The sequence below is a fragment of the Agelaius phoeniceus genome, chromosome Z (assembly GCF_051311805.1).
Source record: "Agelaius phoeniceus isolate bAgePho1 chromosome Z, bAgePho1.hap1, whole genome shotgun sequence".
Lineage (NCBI taxonomy): Eukaryota > Metazoa > Chordata > Aves > Passeriformes > Icteridae > Agelaius > Agelaius phoeniceus.
Window position 1 is genome coordinate 24,569,693 of NC_135303.1, and position 27,150 is coordinate 24,596,842.

A 27,150-nucleotide genomic window follows, 5' to 3' on the forward strand; every position below is an offset into this window, starting at 1 on the left:
AAGTCATCACTCTTTGAAGACATCTAGATTATACATCTATGAAGGTGAAAAAAAGTATTTCTCTCTGCTTTGAATATAGAAAGGGGTCATTTCTGGTCCAGTCTAACCACCTTTTCTATAGGTTGACTTTTTCACCTTTTGCAGAAAATTAGCAGCCTGGACTGAATCTGAATTTAGATCTTGGGCAAATAATTTCAGTTTGAAATACTTTATCCTGAAAATTAGGCATTTATTGGAACTTCTTTTTAATAATTAAACTTTTTTTTTTTTTAATATCAAAAAGCAGCTTTGGTCAAGGCATATAAAAATCCCAGCTTATTTTGGCTGGAGAGGGAGAACATCACAAAGCATTTTTAGAAAGAATGTACAAGTTAAAGTGCTGCCAAGAGCACCCCTAAATAGGTTTTACTTCTTGTTTGTCTTTCTTTTTCTTTTTTACTGGTTGTTGACTAGAGAGAGAAACACTTTTTTCACTTCTAATTTCCAACTGCAAAAATAGGCAGTTGGAAAAGTGGAAGGAAGAATTTTAAGATCCCTTAACTAAATACAGATCTCCTGTAAGATGAGTCCTGAATCTGAGGACTCTTCTGCAGACATGCTTTTGAGAGAAAAGTCCTCATTTTCTAACTCCTGGTCAGCATTAACAGCAGAAGAGAAAATAAAACTTCATATATTTTTATATGCTATAGCTTAGCAATGTTTTCCAACAGTAGAGTGAGATAAATCTTTTCCTGAAGGTGCAGTTGTGTGGTTAGCTTTGCCAGTCAAATGAAATTTCATTTGACTGGCAAAGCTAACCACAGGGGGCACAGTGGTATCTGCAGAATTTTCAAAAGTAGTACAAGATTAAAAAAAAATTAGTTTTTGTGCTATAACTCCCGTTTTCTAGGAGGTTGCCTGTGTGTTCCCTGTGTCTCTGTATCACTTCCCTTTGCAGCTGTGTCCATCATCAGAGCCCAGTCTCTCACCAAGACACAGTCATGGTGCTTGTAACACCAGGCTTGTGGGGTGTTACAAGACTTAGAATAGTCTGTGATTCTGGTTTTGCCACTGAGGTTAGCTCATTTGGTTGGAGTATGGTGTTAATAACACCAGGGTTGTGGATTTGATCTCTGTTTGGGCTATTCACAGAAAATCTGGCCTCAATGTTCCCTTACAACTCAGAATAGTCAGTGATTTCTGTGTATGGAGTGCTGAATCACACAGGCTTTCAGCCTTAGTGAAGAGATCTCTCTCCAAACAGAAGCACTTCTTAAGTTTTAACAAGCTGCCTCATAAGCATCCTAGCTTTTACACATGGACAGAGCAGGAAACTGATATGACAGGGTAAATGTAGTTAATTACCAGTCATGGTTCTTGTGGCTCACTTAGTCATGCCATTTTGTCCTTCTGGGCTTGGCAGTGTTACTGCACAGTCACGATAAATCTTGTCAGGATTCTTTTGGAGGACAGAAATTACTGAGTCCCTTGATATGAAAGGAAAGCCCTTTTCCCCTTGCCTTTATGCACACACATGCAAACCTGCCATGCAGAGACAGCATGGCTGGAGCACACTGCTGTAATCTGCTCTCATTTATTCTGAAACCAACTGGCACCAGCAGGAATTTTCCCTCCTGTGCACTGGCTGTAGTATATTTCTGTAGTCTCATTAAAAAGATTAAAGATGACCACAGAGGCAGGCCCCAGTGAGCTTGCCTTCGTTTCGTTAATGACAAGTGGGGATTTTACAGGGTGGCAGATGACTGATTCAACCAGCTCAATTTTCAGGCTCCTTCCACCACATGTCATGTTGAAGACTGCAGTTTTTGCAATGGTTTTGTGTGTGTGTGTGTGTCTGTGTGTGTGTGTGTGTGTGTCTGTGTGTGTGTGTGTGTGTGTGTACTTAATAACCACAACTGACTGTAGAGGGAAGGAGATCATATGGCAGTAACATTATTAAGGTGGAAAAATACAGCAAGGTTAATGCATTTCTAGGGTGCTGGGTGCTAAACTAGTCTCAAGCCTCTGGTGTTTACCCACCTGACTTAAGAAGGAGAATTTGGTCATTCTGGCAGAGCTCCATGAAGCCTGTTATGCGCTTTGCAAACTCCACCACATACTGGATAGCATGGGTGATCTGAATGGCACACTGCTGCCACAGAGCTTCTCTTGTCTTCCAGGAAAACACACACGGAAAAGCAAAGCGGTGAGCAAGCAGGTACATCAGTGCATCAAGTAATTCAGGTGGCCTTGCAGACAGCAGCACTCCCCACACTCCACCCCATACCCAGGCAGAGCTAGCAGCCCCTCTTCTTGTCTAGGTAGCCAACACTTATCATTAGAAGGCTATTTTCACAAGCCATTGCCCCATTGCCATTACTCATCTGAACTCTGGCATTGCTTCCTCAAAGGAGCAGAATGCAGTGCACACTGTTAAGATGTGGTTCTAATGTTGGCTTTTGTGCAGGACAGACAAAGAGTGGCACAAAAAATGTACACATTCCACAGCACTCTTAGGCAAGAAATGGTGCAATGCTATTAATTTATTCAACAGACTATTTTTCCTAGTTAGAAACTTAAAATATATAATTGAAGTATCTGAACACAGATTACATAAAAATTTGGAGTTCCTGATAATCATTTTCCTTGCACACACATGTGTGTAAATATAAATGGATGTTCCTGGTTTCATGCCACAGCTCTGCAAACTGTGGTGTGTTTTTATTACTGCAAATACTGCATAGCCTCTCAGATTTCAAAGAACAAGCTGGAGTCTCTCCTGTGTCTTACATGACCAGCTAATGTGCCAACTGAAGTTTGACTGCAGACCCATCACCAATGAAGCCAGTGCAAGAGGCACAGAGGTTTCTGCTGACTCTACTACATCTGGGGACGTGACAGGGAAAATAGACTGAACTTTACCTGAGAATTGCAGGAATAGAAAAACATGTAGTGTAATGAGATCATTTTTCCACCCAATATTAAAAAGCTTCAATTTAAGGAGTACTTTCAGCTTGTTATTATCTACTGTTGTAAGTGACAGGTGTTTGTTATTCACTTAAAAAACAGATGTGTTTTCAAAATTACAAGGAATTGAGGTTTATGTTGGCTAATTTTCTTAAAATCCTTATAACAGAGGATCCAATAATAATCACATGAAATTAACAGAATTTGTGCATGAGGTTTAGATCTGTAACAACAAGCACAGAAAACTGGATTCTATGACCATATCTAAGCTTTAACATTACAAAGAGCCCAATATGCTGGAAAGCTGCTGCTTCTTTTTATGAAGTGTCACTGCTTTGCTCTCAGTAACCAGTTCCCCAAAGAAAGTGAAAAGTGTATTGTGACCTGTACAAAACTCATCAGTGTATTCTTGCCAAATAAATTACTCTGTTAACAATTTCAAGCAGAAGATAACGCATATTACAGGGTTGTACCTTGCTCTGGTAAACCTTTATTTCTTCATATGTGTGGGTCTGCCACGCTAGCTGATGTAATTCCTCCATTGTATATTGACATGTCTCCAAATGAGACTTAATGATATTCTGTGCAATTCGATCTGTGAAAAAGAGAATAAAAATAGCTTGCATGAAACAGTGAATAGTGATCTGCAACAGCAAAATGTTGAAAACAATGAAGGTGTTGGAAAATGCACTTTAAGAAAATTAATCTTTTCTTTTCAATGCTACCTTTCTCATTTGTTTTTAATTTGGAAGTTGATTATTGCAAAATGTTTCAGTATTCAACCCAAAGCCAAATGATCTTGATAAACAGTGGATCTGTAGATGAAAATAACAATGACTTTTGTGAAACTATACAGAATCCTCATTCTGGAAGTGATTTAATATGTTTAAATAAATTTCACTTGGAGACCCTGTTTACCCAATTGCTTTTGTCTGCCCCAAACCTATGCAGTAACTGGTGGACTCTTCTAGCCTGGAGAAGAGAAGAAACACTGCTGTTGATTACCAACCCAGCAGGGTACCCCTTCAGGCTTTAGGCCACAACCTCTGCATGAAGGCAGTATCTCCCCTCCTGCTGTGTGTAGGTGTTTGCTTTCTTTCCTCATTGCCCATTTCTTTCTAGTTCTACTAAAAGAACTAATCTGCTGAACTCAGTGGTCAGCATGTTTGAGAGCTGCCAGGTCTCTCAAATTGACTGACTGCTTGAACTTGGCATGAACATTTGCATTACATTGAACACTGTGTGACTCATAAAAGAAGTGTAAACAGATCTCTTTTTTCTCAAGTTAATTTTAAGCAGGATCATTTTCTGATTGAATTTGATGAGCAAGAACATGGAGACTGGTTTTAGCACGGGTTAAAAGCTAAAACTAGTATCCTGGGGTCTAGAAGGAAAGATGGAGGATGTAAATCTCACACACAGCACTAAGCTACCTTAAATCTGTCCTGAAATTGCAGCCTTAGAAACTACTTCACAACATGGAATGCAGGATACAAGCAGAAAGGAAAGCATTCAATGTTGCCCTGGAAACCCACTGAAACTATGAGTAAACTTCTTAGACAAGTATCTTAAAGCAAACCTTTGCCCTTAAAGCCACTTGAGTGGATTAAAAAAATTCACAAAAGCTTCCAGCAAAAATTCATTAGCATTAGGAGTTGAAATGTTGTGATAAAACATGTTACTGAAAACTGATGATTTCCTATTTTCCAACTTTGGGTCCTACACATCTAATGAAACTTATTGCTTCAGCCTGGAAACTTTACTTAAGCCAAACAAAGGAACAAAGTTGAAGCCACAGAAGTAAGCTGAAGCACTTGCAGTAGAATCAGCATTGCACAGAAAACATTTGTCAAAAAAGAGAAAAGGACATTGAAAATGCATTAGCCAAACCTGAGCATGGGAAATAGAAAGACCTAGGTATACCATTGCTCACTTGTTCAGATCCTCAACAGTTTGCGTAGAGTGTAGGGATCTGGAGTCTGGAGTTCCAAAATAAATCTGCTTCTTTGGCCTGAACTGACTGAACTTAGAAACACCAGCAAGAAGTGAAGCTGAAAAAAGAATGCAGAAGTGCATGTCCCTGTAAAAACTGCTAGAGGAGAGCTATTTGAAGGACAGATGCCTGTCCTACTCACAGTTAATAAACTGAGACTCAGTAGAAAGGTGCTGAAGATAAAATGTTGTAGGTTTGCATAGGAAAAATAAAACCTGCTTAATTGAATTTGTGCAGATGTCCTTTTACAGGTCAACACTATCTTTAGGATTCCTAATGGAAGACTTGACTCCAGCCTATAGATAACTAAGGATGCATATTAACAGAGTGATCTACCCACTGTTCTTTTATAGAAGGTTAGATGGAAGTCTTAACCTTTGAGGTGTTGCATTTTATAATAAAAAGGTATTGCATTTTATAATAAAAATCTTGAACATAAATGGGCATCTCTCTTGCAATAAATGTCTCACATAGTTCCATATTACTGCGTAGACAGATTTCTAATCAGATAAAGTAACCTGATGTCAACATTCTGAAAACAAGACCTTTTGATTTCACTGACTTCAAAATATATTCCATTAACAGTTCTACATGGCTGCAAAGCTCCTCAGCTTCCCTCCTCTTCCTAGCATTTATGTATTTACCTGAGGAATGAAGAGCTGAGAAGCTCTGCAGAGCTTTCTAGGGATGGCATCCTGTGTTTTACCCCATGCATCTTTTCCTTACACACTTATGCTTATGCTGAGCTGACATTAAAACCCATTTAGATGTGCAAAGGCCTGGGGCAATCGCAGCAAGCAGCAGCTCTGACTGCTGACATCCAAAGAGGAATCAGGTGCAAGACAGACTTGAAACCCTTGTGCCGCAGGCTAGGCGAGGCTGAGTGCGTGACGGAAAGGGTACACGGGGTCTCTGAGGAGAAGGGAACTGCTCATTCAGCAGAGGAGGCTGCTTGCTTGCACTCCCTGCTGGAGTCCCTGGAAGGAGCTTTATGCAAATATAGCCTACAGCTGGGTGGCAGAGCTGACATGATGTAAAAAGGAAAAGAAGTATACACCTGTCTTGGCTTCTCAGATGGTCCAGGAACAGAAGATCCAACACAGGCAGAACAAAGAATGTCACTCTTAAAGAGTTCCACAGACCATAGCATTTGTTTTTGACCCTGACATTTTCAGATTTTAGCATCTTTTTGCTAATCCACTCCAACTTTTTGAAGTTGGAGCCAGTGCACATCTTGGCAAATCCCAAGGAGAATGGCATTCCTAAACCACTGGCAACAATATAAATGACATCTGATGTAAAAATGTCCTATTGCAGGTACAGTCCTGTACCCAAAAGATATGAATTTCTGGGAGACCTGGCAGCTCTGAAATAAGCTGACCACCAAGTTCAACAGGTTAGTTCTCTAATAGAATTAGAAAAAATGGACAATGGGGAAAACAAGAGAATATCTACACACAACAGGAAGAGACATACTGTCCTGATGCAGAGGTCCAAAGCCTGTGGAGGTACCCAGCAGGGGTTATAATCTAATAAATAGCTATGTTCTCCAGGCTAGAGGAGTCCACTGCAATTACTTCACATATCAAGTCTTGACTTTCAGTAGATTTTGTTTTCAAAAATCTTGGGCCATAGATTTCAAGGGTCCCCTATCACTGGGTAACTGCATGTACACAACTAGAAATCCTGTTTGGATGAATTCCAGGAACTACAAAAGACAACTCTGTTCTTGTGACTTCAATGTGAGCTGCATTTCTACTTGAAATATGGTCAGCTCCCATTTTACATAAGTTACAGTAGGTTTGCTATATGAAAGGGAAAGCAAAAGAGATTATTCTGGCCACACGGGTGTGAGAATCAAAGTCTGCAACATCTTATTTTCTAAGGACCAACTGCTCCAACTATTGAGTGAAAATTAGTATTTCTAATGAAAAGAATCCCTGAGCCAGGATGACAGTACACCACCAGCCTGTAAATGGCAGGATTTGTAAAGCTTATCTATCTGCCACATAGGTAAACACAAATGTAGACGAGGTGCTTTACTCCTCCCCTTTTGCCCAAATACTGGGTTTATTACATTAGAGCTAAATCTCCTATCTGGATCACTTGATACATAAAAATCACAGCATTTCCGAGCGGATTTACTTTGTCTGGGAAGCATGGTCCCCAGAAAATAATGTTCCTAGTATCCAAACTCTGGTATACACTGGGTTGGGAAGCATTTGTATTAGGCAGCTTCATTCTATAGTTTTCTTAGTATTGGTAGCTTAACATTTTTTCTTGAAAAGCAAACAATTTTTCTAAAAATGCTCTGCTTCATTGAAAAAAAAATCTAGAAAGAAGTATTTGCTTCCAGAGAGATAAACCAGAAACAACATACTCAATCAAGGAAATTGTCAATAATTGTAACCAACAGTTGCAAAAAACAGAAACACTCAAACAAAATACATCATGGGGTGTCCACTTACATTTCATTACTGTCCTGCACGTCTCTGACTGACTTTCTATAATGGCCCACTATTCTAGCTGTACAGCCTCATCTGTTCTTAGAGGACAAGGAAATCCAGATGGTTTTTTTGGCATGGCTGGAGAGCAGACACCTGAGAGGTCAGGCTGGTCCCCAGTCCACGCAGCATAGGGCATGCTGCCCTTCCTGTAGCAGGGCCTGGTGAGGCCTTGAGAGGTGCCAGACCCATGGGTGGATTATTTAATTGGAATTTACAATGCAGCAGTTAAAAATATAGAAAAGTTCAATGTATAGTAGGAGATGTTCAGAAAAAACTGAAAATTGTACATCATGAAGCTGAAGAGGACCACGAGAGATCCATGCTGTTTCATGAAAAGAAATGGTTTTTACATTTGTCCTAGCCTACCTAAAACAGAAGACAGAATCAAGAGACTTGATTCTGTGAGGATTGCCCAGTGAAGTAAGCTATGCAGAGAAGTTAGTGCAACAAACTTGGATGCCTTCAGATGCATCAAATATCACCTGCCCCTCCCCTGTGCCCTTCTGTCCCTGGTGTTGGGGTGGGTAACATCCCTGGTCCCTGGTCAGGGTGGGTAACAGGCACCACGTGAGTGCACAAGGGACCACTCTGCTCAGTGTCACTGGGCATCAGCCATCGCCCTCGCGGCTGAACATGGGACTGGGCTGTGGCTTCCTCCTTTCCCTAAAGCTGTCCGTCTCCTTTGCCTACTGAGTAGTCACTTCTCCAAAACTTGTAGGAGCTCAAGTGTCTGAGACTGCTGCTTCACTTCAGTGGTGCTGCAGAGTAACTAAAGAATCATTGCACAGCCCTGACAGAAGGACTGGAGAGACAGAAAGACTGCAAAAGCCCTATTTCATCAACAACAGGCCAAAAGCATATGCTTCAAGAGAAGAACAACAGCACATAAACTTGGGACTTTCTGTTTCCAGTTTTGTTTGCTCTGGCAGGCTTCCCCCTGCCCCAGCCCCCTCCTTTTTCTTTTTCTCCTGCTGTAGTTTCCTATTTTAGATTTCAGGAGTTACCCCTCAAAAGGCACTTTTCAAAGACTACCAATTGCTCAAACATTATTGGTAGAGTAGGAATTGCTTAAATACAAGTACACACAGAAAACTGAACACTGCAACCTAGACAGCAATCAAAATCGGCATACCACAGACCCACAGGGATCTACCATCAGCTGATAAATCAGTACTGCCTTTTTCAGGCACTTTCTTGCAAAATTCAGAGATCTCCAACTACAATAGTGGAGAAAAAAATCCAACTTGAGGTCAAGTACAATGCTGGTGGGGATGGATGTAATCCATGGAGTGCACACAACATTCACCAGTTGTGAATTTGGCCTGCTAAGTGGAACTTATCTACAGCAGCATTTGTTTCCTACAGGCTCCTTAGTTCTTTCATTTGTGTCTCTTTTCTCAGGAGACCCTCTAGTTTTTCTCAGCGTTCCCTTCTTTTGCACAGGGAACTGAAAAACTTTGAAGTTTGCCTTCTAAAACACTGATAATCTTCTTCAATTAAAATGAATAATGAATCTTTAATTTGCCACTTACCCGCAGGATCCAGTTGGGTAACCAAGAGCTTATCTCAGCTTATATCCTAAGTTGAGCTCTTGTAGGGATCCACTTTGAATTAATGCTGCAGTAACATCACAGCTTTGGCTGGCTGCTGTAAGCATACATAACAAAACTCCAGCCAGGCACTCTAAATAAAATCTCTGTTCTAGGACCTAAAAACTTACCAAGATAGCATTGGATCAACACTTTTTTGTATGCTAATTCAAGGATATTATGACTACAAAATGAAAATTTTTGAAAACTGAATCATTGAATTCAGATTATTCCTAAATTCTTTGACAGTTGTAGAGACAGTGACAGAGCTAATAAAGTAAAAATACCTCAGTGGTTGCTGTAAAACATGAATAATAGGTTCTTGTTTTTTTTACATGAACTGGATGAAAAGTTTGATTTTTTTTTTTTAGACAAACAGCAACATTTTTTCCTGAAAGTGGTTGTAAAAAGCTCGTTCCAGTTTCCATCTGTCTGTGGCATTCTCAATGCCATAACACAAGAAAGTATTTCCCTTTAAAAAACAAGCTAGTTTCATAATCCCTATTTGCTTAATAAATTTGCAACACTACACAATATGCGGCCTAGGAAGATAGTATGAAACATAAAAACACTCATATGAGACTAGAAGTGCTAGAATTTAGTTCAGGAATAACATTTACTTTATGCTTAAGTTCTTGCATGTTTAACATCACAAATGGAGTCCACAAAGAGTAAAAGTTACTTGTGTGAATTCTCTATTTTGTCTCTCTCCTTCAAAGTAAATCAGTGCTTCGTTTGCCTTTCTAAAAAATGCTAATAAATTAATAGAAATGACAATACAATGGAATGAAGTCCTTATCTTAAGGAAACTAGTGGATGGAGCTAGAATTCTGTTAGATCCTAGAGGATTTTTATAAATGCTTAATGGTCTCTAGTTAGTGATAATTCTTCTGGGACTCAGCCAATTTAGCAAAAAATTAGAAGACATTTAACTGGCAAAAAAGCACTAGCCGAGGAAATAGCTGGAGTTCAAATGAACTCTAAAGGCACCATATAATTACCACAAATTTATTGAGATGAGCTGTTTCTTAGCTTCTTCTAGCACAGGTTCCACAAATAAACCCTTATATTAAAATGAGACTGTTGTGAAACAAGAACGTGGTTTTATTTTTTACAATAAAGCATACATTTCCTGAAGTGGACATTGTTCTCTATTAAACTGAGAAATATATATGTAATAATTAGAATATTACTGCCTTTAAAGCATGTTTGTGAGGGTTTGCCCTGTCATAGCCTGCAAAAAGCTGAGAGAGGTTAATATATCTTTTAGCACTTGTTTCACTGTCACAGTCCTCAAATTAGCTTTCTGTGATTTTAAGCAATCTATCTACAGAAACATGTTAAAAAGTAATGGCAAAACATTCTACAATAGTTCTACTTTCTGGTAGTGTGGCAAATGAGTTGGATGAAAGTGATGTAGCTGTATAGTGTCGGAAAGTGGAATAACTTGGTTATCATAAACAATGACAGAATCATCACTGATCAAAAGAAAAGCCATGCATGCAGTCAAAAAGGAACACAAAACAGGGCTCCACACCTTAATATCCTGTATTAACTATTCCCATTTACTTGTGACTTTCATTCCTCAAAGATTACTGCACTATAAAATCTACATTCTGATAATCAGTTTCAGCATTTGTCTCTGAGCCCTGTGTTTTGTCATATTGAATTTTTCCACTGTGCACAACTATGTTCCTTTCTTGTGCATTTCACTCGAATTCCTTCTCATAATTTTTCACTCTTTTATAAAGGAATTGTTGCTGTTCTGTGAAATAAAGTATCAAAAGCTGAATGGAGTGATGGAAGACATCAGTACCTACAAAGATGGAAACAGCATCACAAAACAAGCAGAATTACCTTATTCTCAGGAATAAAGTGGGAAGTAGTGAAGTGCATGAAGTGAGTGATGAAAGATAGCAGACAGAAAGCACATAGTGTGAAAAACTGGACTACAGCCTTGGAAAGGCAAACTCAGGATGCTGCATGTATACTGGGAAAGAAAAAAGTTGTAAACCCAAACTTCTGATGCCTTCCTTGTGCCTTAGGATTAAGGAATGATCAACCAGTGCCGTCCAGGACGACAAAGAAATATAACAAGGACTCCAGGTTAAGCTCTCAGAAAGTAGAATCACCTTGTAATTATTGGGGCTGACTGCCCAGAAACACCAGACAGAAACACTGGTGGGAAAGTTTACACTAAATCCATGAAGGGGTTACATGGAGGAGGATGGAAACAAGCAGCCACTAATTCAAACCATAGCAATTCTGGCAGATAGTGTGCCACTTCCATATACTACAGTGATTCCTAAAACATCACTGCTTTGACCTCTCGATTCTCGTCTGCAGTTCCCTGCTTTGTGGGCTGTGTGTGAGTCATAATCCCAGAAGACAACATACTTCTTCCACACATCCCAGCCCCTCTGTGCTCTGGCACCTCTCCAGACTTCTTTTTTTGAGCATTACTTGCAGAAAGCCATCTTGTCTGCTATTGGCATTGCTGGTCCAAAGCATATGACAGGGAACCAGCCACAAGTCTGGTCTTACGACTGGCAGCAACAGCACTTACCACACCATTGGATCTACCCTGATCTTCCTGTGTGATTTGTAATCTGACAACATTCACAGCACAATGTTATTCCTGAATAGATTGCCATGATATATGGTAATATATGGGATATATGATAAGGTATTTTACATATTTCGACTGTTACAAATGGTTGATTTCTAACAGCTTTTTTCGGATGCTCAGTAGAATGAACATATTTTGCCAAGTTTGGTCATGGAAGAAAATATTCTTGTCTTTGGAGAAAAGGAGTAATTTCAAATACTTTAAAGGATTAGAAATTTGATCTCTTTAAAGAACTATATTATGATGCTTAAAAAATGTAGGCTATAGATAAGGTTGTTTTTAATACCATTCAATGCATAATTTTAGCTCATTTGTAAAACAAGCTGAAGTTCTAAGTGAGCTGAAAGGGACACAGAATTGAAATGCGAGCATATTCTGATTGACATCTTTAAATAGGTAATGATGGTAAGATACAGTGCCCTGATGGCATGCGCATAAAATGCACATGTTGCATTTTTAAATGCTCACTAGATGGCAATATTGCTTCTCTTAAATACAGCTGCCATTTTACAGACAGCAGTCCTGTAAAATTTTGACTGTCACCTTGATAGAAGGAATATTAAACCATGGCCTGGAAAAAGAAGTGGAGAACATTACACAGGACTAAAAAACATAATTTCTGTTTTACTGTGGGGTGGGTGGTGGCTTTGTAAAGGGAACATAAACATAGATGCTCCTGTCACCTTAGGTATGGGCTTTAATTGGTGAGCTCGCTGCATTTTGAATGTGGTTTGGAGTGTCCCTTGAAATAGCATCTAATTGACCAATACATGTTCAGTAATGTTAACACTTGATCTGGCACAGGGAACAAACCTTGGAGATAAAGAGAAGGGTGTTAAGGAATGAGAAATGTTTATCACATGGAGAAGTGCTTTCAAAACCAAAGCACAGTGGACTTTTTAAGATATCAGTCTGATGGTGATATGCATTTATATATTGCATATCCAACATTAAGTCTTGTGGTCAGTCATGAAGAGTATAGACGTAGAGGAATAAACTAAATTCTTGTTAATTTAGTGAGGAGATTGCTGAAAGGAGAAAGGTGTGGGACTGGCTTTCAAACAGATCTTCAGCAGGGGACTTCAGAATGTTTACAGGTAAAGATCTCCCTCCAAGGAGAGAGAGTGAAATAACTCCTGCTTGTACAATATCGCAGCAATGGAAATTAACTTCACAGAGTGTAAAACTGTTCACTGTGGTCTTGGGATGAATGTATTAATACAGCTAAATTACAACTAAATTACAAATGCACAGAATGTCATTTGTGGTTACCAAGAGGACTTTTTTTAACCTATCCTGAGCAAGTTGAAAAAAAAAATTAAGGTTTTCCTTTACTATCACTTTTCAGTCTATGTGTGCAGGTCAAAAGAGCTGTGCCTTACAATATAAGGCAGGTGATACCTCCTCCAATCCACATTAGGCATGTGTCCTAGGGAGTTATTGCCCACCCTAAGATACACATAGCAGGGCAGGCTTTGAAGGACTGGGGAAAGGGAAGGCTCACCAGCTTTACTTTAATTTTATTAGAAATGTAAGCTCTCCAAACCACTGGGTACAAACAGGCCTGATTTTGAAGAAATGTCATGTAAATACATGTAAACAATACTTTCATCTATAATTATAGAGGCTGGGCTGTGTTATCTCCTGTACACTCCAGAGGTGTCTTACTGACTACCTACATAAACACAGCTACAGGGCACCCTTAAGTTTGGCTTGCAGTGAATGCTTAACCAATCTGTTTTCTCCATAACAGCTGGCTAATCATTTCATCTTGTCCTTAAGAAATCACAGGCTGGCAATCTCAACTGCAGTTAAAGCAGGAAAGCCTTTCCATTAACTTTTACAGACCAAGATTGGAGGCACATATTTAGGGAGGAAAATGCAATATTCAGCTCAGTGGCAGATAATATTATGCACATATATTTAAACAAGATAGTCTTTTAATTTCACCAAGTCTAAAAATAAGCCTTTAATGCCTCATAATTTAAAACCACACTTGGGAGAAAGCATTGACACCAGGAACTGGAGCTCCCTTCTCACTTCAGAATTTCCCACCCACCAGCTGACCTCTATGATTTGCTGTGTGAGGAGAAAGCCTGCAAATGACCAAATTCTTGCTTTTGACGTGGCAAGCAGATTTCACCCCATGGTTTGAGCTCCCACTGCATAATTTCTGCCTCCCCAGATGTGTAGATGGTACACTGGTCATGGAGAAAGAGGATGATGTTGCCAAGTCCTTGGCAGCATGAGTCCTTGAGATGTGGGTGTCTCCCACGCTCCCAGCTGATGGAATACACCTGGATCATGCCACCCAGTGACACAGCCTGCCTAACTCAGCTAGTGACTGCCAGATGGTCACCTCACCTATTTTCTGTTCTGCCCACCCAAATCTGTATCAAGTGTCCAACAAGATGCTCTGAGTTAAGGACAAAAATACATCTCTTTAAAGTAAAGGGATCTGAACTGGAAATGCACTTGATGACAAGTTGCGGTTCTCCTCTCTTATGTGTATTTATGAGGTTTGGAGTGATGTCATTATGCTTTGAGGGATTTTTGTAACAGAAGTGGAATATTGAGGGCTGTGCCTAATGGGGAACTACCTGATTTTGTACAACTTCTCTCCATCATAAGCTCTGACAGTTACATGAGAAATTTGTGACTGTATCTGAAAATGCTTTTTGTTACACTTAACCCTCTCTTCCATAGGAGGCATGGAGGCATTGCCTATCCTGCTTCTCATGGAGATCAGATAATGTGCAGTTGTATCTAGGCCTACGTAACTCATTTAGAGAAATATAATAATACCAAGTGCGTGTGACAGAGCCCTATATAACTTTAATCTGTCAGCATGTCTTTCTCCTACACCTATTTGCTAGCACAATAGATAGATAGATACCAGTAAGCATGCAATACAAGAAAAGCGATATTTTCCTTGCCATTCCATTCTAATACTACATGTCAAAACAGTTGCTATGTAAAAAATTTTGCATTTCAAAACTGTTAAGTTGAACAATTTCCATTTCCACTACAAAGTCTTCTGTAGATGAATGTATGTTTGTGAAAAAGAACACTTTCACATTCAAATTAAAGCATAGAACTGTTAAAGATCAAAGTAGCTCTAACCATTTAGATTACTTTTTGGTGGAACTAGAAAATTAACATGTGAAGAAGAGCATGTAAATGATGTGTAAATCATGTCATAGAGTATCTTAGAAAATATTATTTTTATAACTGAATCAAACTGACAGGGAAAGGAAGACTTGTGACTTTGATTTTACAGAGAACTTACTGTTGGATAGCAAGCCAAATATAAATACTAAAGTAATATATGCAATTGCAGCAAGTATTTTAGGCCCAGCAGGGATCATTATTAGGATTTGTTTTGCAAGCATTTAACATTTTCATAATAATCTGAAAGAGAAGGTTCATAGCAGGCTAATTAAGAGACAATTCTAAACTGAAGGAAGTCACAAAGCATCAATGAAGACTGAGACATAATATGACAGGATTGAAAGAATTAGAAAAATAAGAAAGAGAAAATGATACTCAAACTTGGAAATGTACAGTCAACTACATCTTAACTTAAAAATGCCCTACACAGGATAGAAGTGAGTTTGAAACAAAGTATTAACACCAAAGCAGTAAGTGAATTAGATTTTGGTTGACATGTAATCAGAAACTGCATAGATTACTTTTGTTCTGAGTGCTTGTGAAGAAGTCTGCTCCTTGGAGAGCTTACAGAAACTTCCAGGAACCCAAGGATGAAAGAAGTTCCCACACATTCATTCGTGAGGGAAAAAAAGACAATAGTTGCACTCAAGATCAGGCAAGTGGCAGTTGAGATTGTGCTGATATACATAAATTAATTTGAAGAGTGTAAGGACCAGAAAAAAGCTAAGACTGGAAATTTCTACCTGGTAGAAAATCATCAGTGCAGAAAAGAAGCATCATGAGCTGGGATACTTAGTGTTTCGCTAGATCACTAGACATGTTGGTACAAAGAAATTTCCATCAGCCACAAGTATCAATGCAGCATAGCTTTTCTATCTCCTATATATTCTCCATGATTTCATCTAACAGTTAAAAGCAGTAACATCTATTTAGCATAAGTTGAGTTTATTCCTAAATGTCACTGTAGTGAGATGCAATTCTGCAGTGAAATCTAAGCACACTATAATATGAAATCAGCACATCCCAGGACTGCAAGACTGCAGCTCTACAGATGGTCCAACAATCCGCTGCAACATTAAGAGACATTTTCTACTTCTTTTTAAACACTGAAGATATCATTTGCCTGTGCACTAATCCAAATATTTTATGGTGCATCTCTTCCAGTTGTCAGCTGATTTGTTATACTACATTATCTCTCACTGTCTCCCTTACCCCTCTGCTGTAGGTGCCACAAATGAAAGACAGCATACTTGTGTAAAATCATAGCAATTTAGGAGCCCTAGTTTCAATTTCAAAAGGAAAAGAAGTAAATCCCAGAGCCTCTGCATTTTGCCATCAGCTCAGAGACAGGCCATTTGCTATGGCACTCCCTCTGCTCTGGGTTTTTCCCTGATTTGTGTGCGTCAGAGGAGGATGATAACTTGGAAATGTGGGGTGGATTTATGGCAGGATGTTTTAGAGCTAGGAGAGAAAAAAAAGGGTGAAAAATGAAGAATGTTGTATTATTTCTAAGTGAACCTGCAAGAGATAAAAGTTATCTTGATTTAAGTTAAAAAGATAAAATTTTGATTGTCTGAAGTCAAAAGGTCCCATTGACTTCAGGGAGATTCTCTGGCCACTAAGGACATAGTGGCCTTTGGCCATATTCTATCTTTGCACTCATTTCTGTAACTGAGCACAAACCCCAACTCATGGACTATCAGAACTCCTGCATTTCTGGGCCTCCCCTGGGTCTCTCTGGAAACTGGTACCGGTACCCTTTGGTACTGGGTCTGCAAGGAAAGAGCTCTTAAGGACTGTTTACATTGCCTCTCAGCTGGTTTGCAGCATTGTAATCTACTGTTTCAGGACCGAGGTATGCACAAGCCACATGTGAGTAATATTCATATGGCCATGAGCGCTGAGGGAGCAAATGTTCATCTCCAATCTTACTCTGTGGGTGTACAGTTTTATTGGACAGTGGCCTAGGCCAAATGTGATAATAAATCAGGTCTTAATAAACAGAGTGCCAGATAAGTTTTAACTTTCTCCTGGACAATTTGTAGCTAAAGCACACAATGTGTTATAGCGCTCCCTACAAATAAGCACGCAAGGGCAGAATACATGCTATCAATTTTAGCGGCAACTTCATTTTTTTACCAGACAGTAACTACTATATATCCCATTACTGTAACCTATATTGAGGGGAGGCCACAGTCCTCAGTAGGACTGAGCACAAACACACACTTACAGATCTCAGTGTTATCCATGTACATGAGACAGCAAAGTTAGACCAGAACTACAGGGTTTTTTCCATGATCTGAAATGAATTAATTTGTTAAGAATGCTCTTGAAGATGACTTTTTACCTTCTTCTTTTTTTTTTTAAATTAAATTCCATTAACAAAGTGTTACCCTTTGATTAAGTTCTCAGCCACAACCGATTCAGCATATTTCACTTCTTCAGGTACCTAATTAGGATGCCAATCTTTGTTCATGTTATTTCTTTGTAATAGAAGTAGTACTTCCAGTGGCTTTGGTGAAATACAACTAGAAGCATTAGATGAACAGAAATCCTCCTTAGACAAAAATCACCTTTAGTCATTGAGTTTCTAACAGCCTCACCTCACAGAGGGGTCTCTGTCAGTTGTCAAAGATGAAAGCAAAGGGACAAGCTCTCCAAGGTCCTTGGGCAGAGAAGCAGGGATATCCACAGAAATACATTCAGAGTTTGTGCACTTTAGGAATTTAGTGAGTGTGCTCACATCTGTGCAGCTGAAGTAGGAACTGGTGTTTTTTCACAGTAAGTACCCTAGAATTTGCTGCTATGGGGATTCTGGGTGTTGACAAGAATACGGATAGTTGGCTGAAAAGATCATTTAACCCTGCCAGTAATGAGCTCATTTGAAACAAGCCCCTTCTAATTATCACTTGGTTATGATTGATTCATCACATGCTTTGATGCTCTTATTTAATAAACAGAAATGAACTGCTGGTTTTAAGAACTGCATAACTTTTAGTAAAAAAAGAGCTGCCTTAATGTTATGTCAACTAGTTCCAGACTTATTTTCTTTCCCATACTCTCTGTACGTGTGTGCACACACACATGTGAATATGTAACTATTGTGTACCTCTGTATGGAATGCCTGTATGACATTTTAATGAAGACAGTACTGGATCTTAGCTTATATATACACATTGCACTACAGGAATAAGAATTTTTCTTACCGATTTCACTCATGGATATCCCTGGAGCTAATTGCCCGCTGTTGAAAGAACTATAGGTAAACAAGTTTGGTACAGAGGTGAGGTCATAGATAGGTTCCTGCTTTATCTGTTTGATTCCAGTCATGTCTAAACCAGACTGGTCTGGGGAGGGCTGGGCAGAATCCACGTTGTAATAGCCCTCAGACTTGGGCAGGTCGATGACGTGCCCGTTGGCGTAGGTGCTGCCAGTTTCGCTGTTCAGATTGTTCAAGCCATTGCTGATGCTGCTGCTGTAAACCCTGGCCAGAGCTTCTGCCTCTCCACTCTGCTGCTGCCGCTGCTCCTGCAGTCGCTGCTGGTGCTTCTGCACTTCAGCATACAAGCTATCCCTCTGCTTCTTGGACATTCTTCCAAATTTCACAGCTGAAAAGCAAAGCACAGTGTGAACCATTGTCATCTTTAAATTTTTCTCGATTCCCCTCAACCCCACCACTCTTCTGTCATAAACTTTCAGGGTTAATTTTGCTGTGGAAACACCTTTTTCTGTGGAAATGAGAAAGGATGCAAAGCTTTGCATCACTTACATCTCATAAAGGAAAAAATATTGCGTACTTGAACTTACCAGCTGACAACAAGAGCTCCTGTTTGACAGGAGGGCCTCAGTCAAGCAATTCACTTCCCACTATGAATGTTAAAAAGACCATGCATCCTTTTATATCTCTGTGTTCTCTGAACAACCACCCAGAGCTGCATGAAATGTACAGTCTGTGAATTCATATCCATTTACTAACTTTCCACAAATCTTTACACAGTACACTAAGAAGATTAGTATTCTGGGTGAAAACGAGCCCCAAAAACTTATTATCGTATCCTCTCAATGGGGTGTTATCTTCCAACTTTAAAAAAAAAATTTACAGGTTAGAACCTAGAGGAAAATAACAGATTTGAAGGTAAACAGCACAAATGAATGTTATCTTTTCCACTGAGCAAAGTCTTAGGGATTTATGCAATCTCCATTTCAATAACCTTCATGCACAAATCCATGCACTCCCTCTGATGAGAAAGGGAGGAAAATATAAGAAGGTAAACCATTTTCCCCAGAAACAGGGTTCATTACACCAAGATTGAAATTTTCAAAGGTGACAGTCTGATTGCTGTGGAACTACGAGGAGTAAATTCACAGCCTGTATATACAGTAGATCACAGCTGATTATCACTCTCCACCCCCATCTCTCTATAAATTCTGGTCTTTTACTGGACTAGATCTTGGGATCTTAGAGCAGAGACAGTTGTTGATTGTGCTCTAAAACGAATGAGAGATACATCCAACAGAATTAATCAGAACAGGTAAGGGGACATAGCTCCAGAAATACAGAGTTCTACGTATTATGAGGTGTATTTTCTATATTGTGTATTTCCAGTCTGTCTGAAATTTGGATAAATTCAGAATCATATTTATTAGCACATGACTCTCATTTAGCCCTTGAGAAGAGTATGAACTTATATGTGGATAAATATAAAATTCTTAATTCAGGAAAAAGAACAGAAGAAGTAGAGCACAATATGAAAATACAGTGCCAGAACAACAAGGTGACAGCTGCTTTATTTTCACTTTTTTTTTTTACATCAAGAGGATTTTTTTCTTATTGCCAACCTCAGTTTAGTTGCAGCCCTACATTCAGGCTACAAGTTACCTCACACAAACTCAGCCTGCCCCTGGAATCAGTGCATGGTATGCTGCATATCCTTATGGACAATATACAATGACTGTATTTTAAATAATTTTGAATAATGCAATTGTATTTTCTTCAAATTTAGGGCCTCGGCAATAAAACCAATGTTTATCCTCATTATATATTCATTAATTGGATTCTCCAGCTGCTGTCAATTAGCATCCTGCCTCTGCGTGATAAAAATGCATTTATTACATGGCTGAGAGGTAAAAATCAAATTAAGTTTTCTGTCAAAAAATTCACACACCCAATTTTAAATTTGCAAGAGCTGTTAGTAGTCTTAATCCTAAACAATCATAAAGACCTTTACATCAACTAGGACAGAACAAAGTGATGCTGTTGGAAGAATCTCCTTTTGTCTCTCTGCAGTGGTCCCTGAATTACTGGCTGGGAAGATGGCACTGTCAGTCACATTAAAATGCTCCTGTGATTTACCTTAAATCATTGGAAGATACTATTTTCAGGAGGAAAGCATGTGCTGCTAAATTTTTGAAATGTTACTTCTTTAATCACCATGAAGAATTAGGAGCTAAGGTGTCAAGTAAACTGGGTGCTAGGACCAAAAAGAATTTATGGACTAAAGGCCCTTCCCAGGCGAGGCTGGTAAACAAGTAACTTCAGTGAGGCATAAGACACACAGAGGTAGAAGAAGACCTATTATGGTCCAAATTTTGACAAGTTTATAGTCTGTGGCCTGTCTAAATAAATAGTTCTTTATGTAACTTCTCCATCAATGACTCATTTTAAAAATACACATTTTGAGTCAACATTTTAAGAGAGAAAATTGCTTCCAGGAAATTGAAATTAATATAAACTGCTTAAAAAAATTAGAACATTTTCCTCTAATACTTTCTCACTATATGAAACATGTTTTTGAGCTGGAAACTCCCTGCACGAGGAGTGGTGCCCAGGGCATGTCAGCTGTGGGCAACTTTGCCCAAGCCTCCCATTGCCTGCAGCTTTGGTGTGCTGCATGTTCTCAGCCTGCTGATATTGGCTGGTCCACCACCACCTGGAAGGTGGAACAGAGCTCTACAAGGAGCACAGGATCCTGAGATGGCATAGACTGTGGAGCTTTCCTCTTGCATAGGATATACTTTCAGTACTAAATTAGGAAACTTCTGCAGACCCAGATAGGGACAGGAGGCAATGTGCAAGTAAAAGAAATGGGGTTTCTTCCAATGCAAAATATTTGGTCAAGTGCCCTGAAAAAAAGCAAACAGAAACCCCTAATGATATCAAGGTATAAATTTGTGTAGGGTTGCATCTCCTTACTACCAGGTCTTTAAAGATCTCAGGGAAATGGGTGCTTTCACACATCAATATTAAATGTTATGAAAAATGCTGATGCTTAATGTAATACTTAATGTAAACCCACCTCACCAGAGATGACTTTTTTGTGCTCTGTTCTTTTGATTAGAATAACATATTTCACTTCTGCTTCTTTTTGCTCTAAACTGATACTGCTCTCCATTTTGTGATTTTCCTCACCCCTGCCCATGAAAATAGCCTTCTTTGTTAAGTGGATGGCAAAGATTGGCTCACAGCGCACGCATTACAAAGCATGGAGCTTCTCCTCTCTCTTTTTGCAGAAACCTACAGGGAGTTTAAGTAAGTCAGCAACGAAGAAAAGTTTCAAAGGGCTTAGATGTGAAGCACGGATTTGACTCCTTACCATCTCGAGACATTCCCAGGGCAAGACATTTCTGCAGTCGGCAGTGCTGGCAGCGATTTCTGTTGGTTCTGTCAATTAAACAATTTCTCTGTCTTGGACAGGAATAGGATGCATTGTTCTGCTGACTCCTCCGAAAGAATCCCTTGGGGCAAGAGAGCAGGAAAGACCAAGCATTACCATGAGTACATTTATGTGTGTGAGCATGCATGCAGACACACACACACAGAGACAGAGGAGCATGCAAACAACTACAGCAAACCTCTGTTTAGAGCACTGCTACTTATGCTGTGGCTCTGCAGATATGGTGGTATTGTATTAAAGAACATCTAATTATAATAAGGAGAACTTTGTATTATTCTGTAAAGAATATCATTCTGCTTTGTTAAAAACTAAATTATGTTACAGAATGCATTTTTACTATGCAATAATGACCCCGTATCATCGAATACTTGCTCCTAATAGAGGAAAAACTTGTAAGCATTTGTAAGAGATGACTTCAAAATACTTGTTTGGACATTTCTCCCTTTAATGAAGAGACTAACTGTAACTGTAGAGGTAACTGTTACTGGGTACACATAGCATGAGAAGCTTATGTCTCCTGTTCACTTTTACTTGGCAGATGTTGATCTGATCTGGAGAGGCATATGATTCAGGACTGAAGGGATTAAAATTCAGTCTTCACAAAAGCACTAGGATATAATGACTGTATCAAGTAAAGCCAACACACAAAGGAGAAAGCAACACCTTTAGGCACTACCATGAGAATGTAATGGTATTTTCCATGGGCTGTTTGTCTAGAATTCTGAGGGCTAGAGGGGAAGTATATACACCTAGGTCTTTATGAGCTGCCAGCTGCTACGAGGTGGTGCCAAGAGTGGCACCATAAGGTGCTTCTCCTGTTATGGTAGAAGTGACACGAAGCAGCTGAGGTGACAAGAGGAATGAAACCAGGAGGTGAAGAGAAATGAAAATAAATAGATCTATACCAAAAAAAAAAAAGGTCAGGAGTATCTGTAAGTCCAGAGGGAAAATAAAGTAGAGAACTCCCCTAACCAGTTTGGCAACTTTAAATGCAAGCAGTGCAGGTTGTGGTGGGAAAGCTGAAGGACAGCCTGGCCACTGGCTATGAGTAGTAAAACAGCAGAAATATTACTGCAGTTACACCAGTCACCAGAAGTGACACCAAAGTGCTTGTGCCTTTCTGGGGTGGCTTGCAAACACCTTGGAATAAAGCCAGAAAGCTGACTTCATTTATCGGGCAAAAAATAGGGCATCTCTGCAGAGGTTGACGGATGTTAACACTGAGCAATGGACAAAGTCACAAGGTGACAGTGCTACAGGCCTCAGCTCACTTGCTACACAGCTTATACATGAATTCTCTCTCAGGTCCTGGCGAGCTGAATGAGGGTGGTGTGGTGTCAGTGACAGTGACAGGCATGGTGCTCCACCAAAGTCACTGCCAGGGTGAGCACAGAGACCCACCTGAACTGGGTTGAGTTTGTTCTATCAGTGATTACAGTGTATCTAAAATAAAAAATAAATTTTATGACTCATACTTTTCAGAAAATAGATGTCCTTTGAGGGAACTCTCAGAAAAATTCTGGTGGAAAGTTAGCTGATCTTAGCTGACCAAAACTTTCCTGATATAGTAGAACTGCCTTTAATTTAAGACTAAATAGATGTTAATTGTATATGTCTTTGCTGAGCTTTATAGCCAGTATTGGTTTTGACTTGTGAAGATTTTCTGTTTTCAGTTTTAGATTTTAGCAGCATCTATGGATTTCAAGAAAATATTAATTCAGTAATGTTAAAAAAACACTCAACCATTTAGCATTGACAGTGCTTTCTCCTGCAGTACTTTTTGTTCCCTTTAAGGTTGATCTCATCTCAGAGGAATTTGTTTCATCTTTTCCCTCCTTAGGAAAAAAGGACCATATAATGTATCAAGGGTTATATAAGAGAATTAATTTACAGCGGGTAATTAATTTTTCTGAGGAGAATTTTATGTTCTCATTCTCCTGCATAAGATCTAAATGTTATTTTATAAAATAGAGATAATACTTTCATTTTATTTTTATGTTATCTTTATATAGATTTGGCTACATTGTTTTGAATTGGAATAATCCAATTTTGTGTTAAGGAAGATGTATTTCATAGCTGAGGAGCTAAAGAGTCAAAGACAGATTTCTCAATATGGGCAACAAGTCTTTGAACAGATCCCTTCAGCCACCACCCACAGCCAGTCTGAGAAAGGAAATTGCTGAATGAACTGCTTTCTAATTCATGACAAAACAGTGATGGAAAGTACTTTGCTGTGGGGGAAGGCACACGAAATGATAAAAGGCTTCTTAGTGAAGAAGTAGTTGCAGAGATAGATGTGATGCAAACTTATCTTCAAGTTTCACCCTTTCTGTAAGAATAGTGTCAGACCTGCAAACTCACTCAGCGGGTCCAGCAGGCCCACTGCATGTGCACATTCAGCATAAGGCAGGCATGCATACAAACCAACAGCAGTATTTCAGATGACCCTTAAGCACTTAGAATGTGGATCTGCCACAGTATAGCTAATGCAGCAACACAGAGTTAAAGGATTTTCTGTTCCTTGAAGTTTGCAGCACCGCCACTGGCACTGTAATTCTCGGATGCAGTATCCACCAGGCTTCCAGGTGCCTGGCTCAACATGTGTGCATGCTTGCGGAGTGATTCCACCCTCTTTCTTCCACTCATGGCCTCTATTCCTAATAATTTCAGGTTTCCAAGAAACCGAGACAAAAAGAGCCAGAAATGATGAGTATGCAGGCTGAGTGAATAGCTATTTAAGTGCTGAGCACTTAAATGGATAGCAGAGCTGCACTGCCAGAAACAGTGCTCACCTTAACAGGGAGCTCTGACAGACTGGGATGCCTCCCAGTGGAACTGACACAAAAAACCAACACCTTTTTTTCACACAGGCTCACAAAACAAGATTAGACTAATTGATCTGATACAGCAAAACTGGCACGAACCCAATAGGGGTTAAAACTTAAAAGTGGAAGAGAATCTCTTTATCTCAATAAGTAGTCTACTCACTGAGCACAGTGGTATCATCTCCTCTTGAGGCACACACAGGGGCTAGCATTAACCCTAATTATTTCTACGGAAGACTATACCCCTAGACAGTCTGTGGGCTCTGAGTACTGAGAGAAGATGCTCTTTTTTCTGCTTAAAGTAATTTCCTTCCATAGCTTTTGTGCCAATTTTGAAGTATCGGATCAATTAGTTTAATCCTGTTTCATGTGATCATCATAAGAAGATGGTTATTTCTAGTCTAGTGCCACAGTAAGACAAAGACACACTGCAAATTGTTCTGTTTACAATTGTCAATGTTCCTGAAAAAAAACCTTTATCTTTACCAGTTGGTTCTCAATGTACTGGCAGTAAAGCATTTCTTTTGCAAATGGGTGCACCCAAATTTTCAGATTTTTTAGCTACTCTAATACTTTGCAAAGCATTAGCTACAGACTTGTGATTTCACACTGCAATAGGCACCCATTTTCCAATGTCCTAGCTTCTGTGTTCCACGTACAAGAAATCAGAGACACTGCCTCTCTACCTTTGCAATTTCCCATTTACGATTATAACTGAAATACCAACATGTGGTATGAAACTCTTGTTTGTCATGAGTAATAATGTAATTCCTTAGATAATAAAATCGCAGACAATTTTTAAAATTGAAAATTGAAGCCTTTCTTCTCATTGATTGGGTCTGATTTGCATTATTTGAACTAATGCCTGAAATAATATGTTGATATGTCTAAGCAGCAAGTTTATGCATTTCCCCCTCTCCACCCCTTTTCTTAACTTCCAGTTCCCAGCAACTGCTCCTGCACTAATGCCTTTAAGAAAGAAGACAAAGAATCCTTTTACATGGCTCATAATGTAAGGCATTCTTTCTTTTTGAGATTACAATTTGGTCTGCAGATTGTGCAAAAGGAGATAAAAAAGGACCCAAATCACACCTGTAAGCTCTCAAAAAAGGCTGACCAGAAGTAATATGCTAAATGTAATGCTACATGGGTTGTATAGGGAACAAGATAAGAAATCCACCTCCCTCAAAGCTGATTTAAGGTAGAACAGGTGTGTGACTTCCAGTTGCCAGCCTATATTGGTCTCAGCACTTACACTGCACCAGATGTAATTAATTCATGTTTCAAACAAGGAGGTAGCTCTAAAGACTATTTGATAAAATGGAAAGCAACTAGGAAAATTAGGCATGAAATGTGTCTTTATCATCAGTAGGCTTTACAGCCTTTGGCACCACTTGTTTGAAAGCTTGTAAGAGTGTATCATTGTACAGAGGTGCCTGAGGCTAATGCAAATGATGATGACTATGCTGTATTAAAATCTCATACCTTGCAGCCTTCACATGTGATGACTCCATAGTGTATTCCAGAGGATTTATCACCACAAATTTTGCATGGTATCACTTCAATTTGTGCTGAAAGAGAAAACAAGGCAGATATTTTGAGTATATAATTGTATTAATTTCTTTTTTTCTCAAAATGAGATCTTTAGAAATAGAGAGTAGATAACCAGTTTAACCCCAACAATACAAAAATGCTTTGTATTGTATGTCTGTTCCTGAATGCTTTTGTTTGGCAAATTTTAAATGCTTCACGTTATGTAGTTTCTGCCACATCCCACAAAACTCTTCAACATTTTAAAATGTCTCACAATTAGTAAGCTTTTTCTCATATTCCTTTTTTAAAGTTTTTTTTTTTTACTGGTTAGTTTTATAATTATTATAAATGATTATTGCTAATGACAGTCATTAGGGGTCCTAAAGAATAATCTGGACTGTCCTTTCCTACATACTTCAAATATTTGTGACTTTCCATTTTTCTGAGGTAGAGACACAGGGTGTATTTTGATGCCCTTTTTAAAGAAGAGTAGACATGATGAAGTTTTCACTTTCTTCAAATTATGTTCAAGACATGAAGATACCAATACCACTGTCAGAGACAGGCAGGTAAAAGCTTGCTTCATCTTCCTGTCTTCATACCACTTGTTTTAATACTAGGTCATTGGCAGGCCCCCAGATGGAGTTCAGGTAGCCAGTGGCTATGTGCTGGGAGAGTCAGGTACAGCCTGAAAAATGTTTACATATGAATGTGCTTCAGGTCCTTTTATAAACATAGTGGTCATCTGATTCTGAGAAGGAAAACACATTTCATTATCTTTTAAATTTTTTTTTTGTTAACGCAACTGTTTGATTCTCTCAATTACTTTGAATCCTGTGTCTTTCCTTTGATGATGCTGTAAGAGCACATTAGACATGTTAGGAAAAGCTGTGCCTTTATTTAAGTCAGATGAACTGAAAAGAAATGTTAAACTTGTTTTCTCTCCCTTTCATTTTCTTCTGTGTAGGATGCATCCCTCCCTGCTATTCTCCTCCTACTTTTTTTTCTTCTGGCAGATGCTGTTTCTCCATGCCCAGGGCAGGAACAGCAGCAGTTCTCTGCAACTCAAGTCATCCATCAAATCCTTCAGTAGAAAATCTTTTTTAGTAGAGCTAGCCCAAGCACAAGGATAGGTAACTGTTAGTACGTTTAACAAGACACGGATAACTCTAAAATGGATTGAGACAGAGAAACAAGATTATTGTCCAGATGCTAATCCTAAAAAGAGAATTCCATTTCAAACTTGTGGGCTGTTGAAAAGATTAAAAAAACTGGAAAAAAAA

At 39.1% G+C, this 27,150-nt stretch overlaps 1 protein-coding gene across 1 annotated transcript in view; it reads right to left on the reverse strand.

Annotated features, from left to right (window-relative positions):
• Nucleotides 1-27,150, reverse strand: part of RORB (RAR related orphan receptor B) — a 138,037-nt gene that overhangs the window by 15,375 nt on the left and 95,512 nt on the right. Inside the window, exons 2-6 of the mRNA XM_077171407.1 lie at nt 25,820-25,905; nt 21,429-21,570; nt 18,042-18,443; nt 3,420-3,541; nt 2,020-2,152 (exon numbers count right to left, since the gene is read on the reverse strand). Coding sequence (XP_077027522.1) covers nt 2,020-2,152; nt 3,420-3,541; nt 18,042-18,443; nt 21,429-21,570; nt 25,820-25,905 — 885 coding nt within the window. The remainder of the gene's footprint in view (nt 1-2,019; nt 2,153-3,419; nt 3,542-18,041; nt 18,444-21,428; nt 21,571-25,819; nt 25,906-27,150) is intronic.